This window comes from Physcomitrium patens, chromosome 4 (assembly GCF_059467195.1).
Source record: "Physcomitrium patens ecotype Gransden chromosome 4, ASM5946719v1, whole genome shotgun sequence".
In the NCBI taxonomy this organism is placed as follows: Eukaryota; Viridiplantae; Streptophyta; class Bryopsida; order Funariales; family Funariaceae; genus Physcomitrium; species Physcomitrium patens.
This window is the reverse complement of record NC_143413.1, coordinates 15,824,021-15,827,680: the sequence shown is the minus strand read 5'-3', so window position 1 is coordinate 15,827,680 and position 3,660 is coordinate 15,824,021. Positions and strand designations below refer to the sequence as shown.

General features: G+C 46.7%; 1 protein-coding gene across 2 annotated transcripts; it reads left to right on the top strand.

Moving 5' to 3' along the window:
- The first annotated feature begins 367 nt into the window (after nt 1–367).
- LOC112280775 (uncharacterized) lies at nt 368–3,435 on the top strand. Of its 2 annotated transcripts, none has more exons than XM_024516592.3 (3): nt 368–633; nt 1,472–2,412; nt 2,797–3,435. In XM_024516592.3, exon 2 carries the CDS (start codon nt 1,520–1,522, stop codon nt 2,387–2,389), a length of 870 nt encoding a protein of 289 aa, XP_024372360.1. In that variant the 5' UTR covers nt 368–633; nt 1,472–1,519; the 3' UTR covers nt 2,390–2,412; nt 2,797–3,435. The 2 variants fall into 2 exon arrangements, with proteins under 2 accessions (XP_024372360.1, XP_024372358.1); XM_024516590.3 differs by lacking the exon at nt 2,797–3,435 and adding an exon at nt 874–1,339 and having other exon boundaries at nt 372–633; nt 1,472–2,783.
- Nucleotides 3,436–3,660: the final 225 nt, after the last annotated feature.

Below are 3,660 nucleotides of genomic sequence, written 5' to 3'. Positions count from 1 at the left end.
CCTTTATAGCTTTTTGTCACCTATAAAAAAAACATCACAAAAAATTTCTCAACATTTAATGCACAAGTGTCCACATAAGCATAAATCGAGCATCAAAGAGGAAAGGCGGGAAAGAGGTTCAACCTTCGACGCTAATTTGCTGAGGTGTAAGCTGAGTAAGCGGTGTCCACGTGGACGGCCCGTCGCCGAGGGATCGAAATCGGACGCGAACAGCGGCACAGCCCGCCTTCGCGGGCGGCAGATCCAGCTTGGCAACGAAAGTGGGAGGCAGGGTCCACTCTCGTGACGCGCGGTGACTATCATCGCCGGCTTCGGACTCGCATACAAAAAGCCCCTCCGTGAGCGCCACAATCTTTACTAAGTGCGCAACTGTTTTGGAGAGGATGATTGCGAGTAACAAGGCAGTAGCTCAAGCAGCCGAAGTAGAAGAGCAACAACAAGCAAGCGTAGGATGTCGTAATAGTTAGTTACCTGCGCCTCGGTCTCATACTGATTATCACACCCAGTTTCACGCGAGAGCCGTGTGTGTAAGATTGTGGGTCCTTTTCTACCGCTGAGCTCTGAGAAGGCGACGTGCAAATCCCATCCAGATTGAGGGATGCCCTGCAAGCACCATTGCAGCTCTAGTGCCATGTACGTCGGAGTCGTGGACTTTATGGCTTTTGCTTAGTTGGTTGCGATCGGTGGTGTACGTCGGGTGGGGTTGGCGTCGATGTCGGTGTGTAGGTGATGGGGTTGGTGCGATGGGATGGGATGAGAGGGATGAGTTTGCGTTTTGGAGCGTTTGGTGTTGGTTTTATAGCTGTAGTGAATTGGAGTGAATCGGGGTTTTGTTTACAGTGGTGGCCTTGCGCTTGTGGGTTGTGATCGCAGATGAAGAGCCCGCGTTCCTATCTGGCGCTACTAGTGGCCAACTTTGAACCCCTTTAGATACATTTCTTGAATTCTTAGAGGTGTTTAGAGTTGGGCTTTGGTTCCCATTAGTGTTTGTGTTGGCAACGCACTTCTCCTTCTCTCTCTTGATCGGTTTTATAACGTTGACAGAGTCGGAGAACTTGTGCCGTTCTTTTTTCTTGGTTTATATACTTGTCTGTCGTTCAATTGATCCAGTTGTCATCGTGTTAAATTCGGCTCTCTGTCTTCTTGTTTTTGGCGCTGCTCTCATTTCCCTGCCTTGCGATCGGTCAAAGGCATGGAAGTTTGAAATTGTAGTGGCTGGTTCGATCGTTGTTTTGGAAAGGCCGTACAATTTCTGAAACTAGTCACAATTCTGTGGGTCGTCTTTCACTGCCGTTGGAGTCGGCATGCTTGTAATCGATTCGACAAGATATCGTGAGGAGTGCGTTGTCTGACCATTATGACCTTACCCTCGGTGTCGCTTACTCGAATTGTTTCCGTATGCAAAAGCGATCCTGCTCATTTTTTTTTTCGTGAATATGAGTTTTGACGCGCGTAATGCTGTTGATCGCAGATACTCTGTTACTTACGATTAAGCACGTGAGAGGTTTGTATCCCTTCAATGGCCGCCACCGATATTTCCAACACTCTGTCGCTGAGTTGCAAGAAGTCCAACGCCGCACTCCCCCACACTAGCAGAGTCTCCGCCCCTGATCGCAGCGCCACTGGGAAGCTCAAGCGGATGCCGCATTTGTTCACACGCATTCTGGAGCTTCCCTTGCACGCTGAGACGCCAGTGAAGGTCGTCGAATCCCGTGATTCCTTCCAATTTGAAATGCAGCAACCAGGATCAGCCGTAGATAATGTGAAGGTTGAAGTCCTAGAAATTGTACCTGGTGCAACCAAAGTCCTTGTTCGCGGAGTCGAGCGCTCCTCACCCGACGTGGACATTTCAGATGTGGATCTCTGGCGCTTTCGGCTGCCTCCTACGACTCTGCCTGAGAAGTCATTTGCGCGCTATGACCATGGGACCCTTTTCATAACGATCCCCAAGGTTTTGGTGTCCTGTCAAGAGAATCCCGACGCGAAAGAAAACGGAAGCACTCATTCGGACACTTCGTTGTGCGAAGCCCGTTGTGAAAACAACAGCTTTCAAGGTTTGTCCAGCGCAGAATTGGGTCAACTCGAGACCGACGAAGAGAGAATGCAACGAGAGGTGCTGGAAGATCTCGAATCCTTCGGAAGTCCCAGGAAGACGCGGCTGTCACCGCGTGCCAGTAACAGAGGCTTCACCCCTCAGCCAGTGATGTCGCACTCCGATCTTGAGAAGACGAAAGAGGCGCTGGAAGATCTCGAGTGCTTCGGCAGTCCAAGACGGAGCCGAAGCGCCAGCTGCACACAATCCTTTGAGAGCCACAGCATCGGACCCCATCAAGAATTCTTCCGGAGTGTGGGATCATTGGCGGGTGGCCTCTCTGTCTATGTACAATAATATGCACAACCCAACCTTCAAAGGTAATGTGTTCGTCGGAATTTTTCCAAGCTCTGCTTCAAGAACCCATGTATTTTCTTGCGAGTAGCTAGTTTTGGAGCTCTGTATCGCCTGAGGATCTGTTCGAGCAAGGTAGCAGTAGTGTACATTCTTATCTCAGCAAGACACAAGGTGTAAGATAAATAGTGAGGAGGGTAGGCTTGCTGTAGGATTATCTGCCGTGCCTCGGTGTACCAAGCTCAGGAGTAGTCGATTTGGTTTGCGGCTGCTCATTTGAAGCGGAAAGTGTGGAGGGATTAGGAGCTTCTAGTGTAGTGAGAACTAAACTGGTTACTAGATACCTTGCCTGGTGTTCACGACAAGTTTTACTTAAGCAAACAACCCAGGTTCTCAACTCTGTGTGGCAGTTTCTCGTGGTCGCTCAAGCTTGAGTTTCTGTCACGTCTCTTCATAATGCGTGGTGTCACGACATTTGTCCGAGTCGCGACAAACAAGTTGTGAGCAAAGGCGAAAGAACTAACCGTTCAAGCGAGCTTTGTACAAGGTGCACTTCTGTAACCCACTTGAAATCTGTTGTCAAACCACAAGTATCAACAAAACATCAAAAAATAGAAAAGCACATGTCCATCTATGGAATAAATTCATGAAATCGCAGCAGAATACTGCTTAAGCTTCAAATACATTTCACTGCGGAGCAATGACGACCTGGAGTCAACCTAGATGTTTTGCAGTACTAATTTAGTTTTGACTTTATTTTGACCTGATTGTTTGTGGCCGAATGAGTAAATAGTGAACTTAGTGCTAGAGGTTAGAGAACTTAGAGGGGAGAAATAGAAGAGAGGCCAAGGGGTGGGAAGAAAGAGAAGAATGGTGGAAAGAAAGACAAAACTAATTTTTTTAAGGCATGATCTTATCGTGCAACCAATACCTTCAAAGTTTGAAACTTGCACCTTGTGGTTAAACATGCCTCTCTAATTATCCATTCTAGCCCCTCTAACTAGGATTGGATTCTTTAAGTGTTGCAATATTCATACAAAATTATATTCTACCCAGCTTGTTGTGTGCCTATTATCTATGGTAGTAAGCAAGTAGCAGGTTGAATAGAATTCTCATAGATGGTTATAGACGAAATTTGATAGTGTAGCATTTACGGATGGTACTAATCTAAAGGATGTTCTACCAAAACATTTAATAAAGAAGGTGTGTATAAGAAAGAATTTCAAAGAATTAAGTTAAATTAAAAAAATAATAACACAAAGAAAAAACTAATT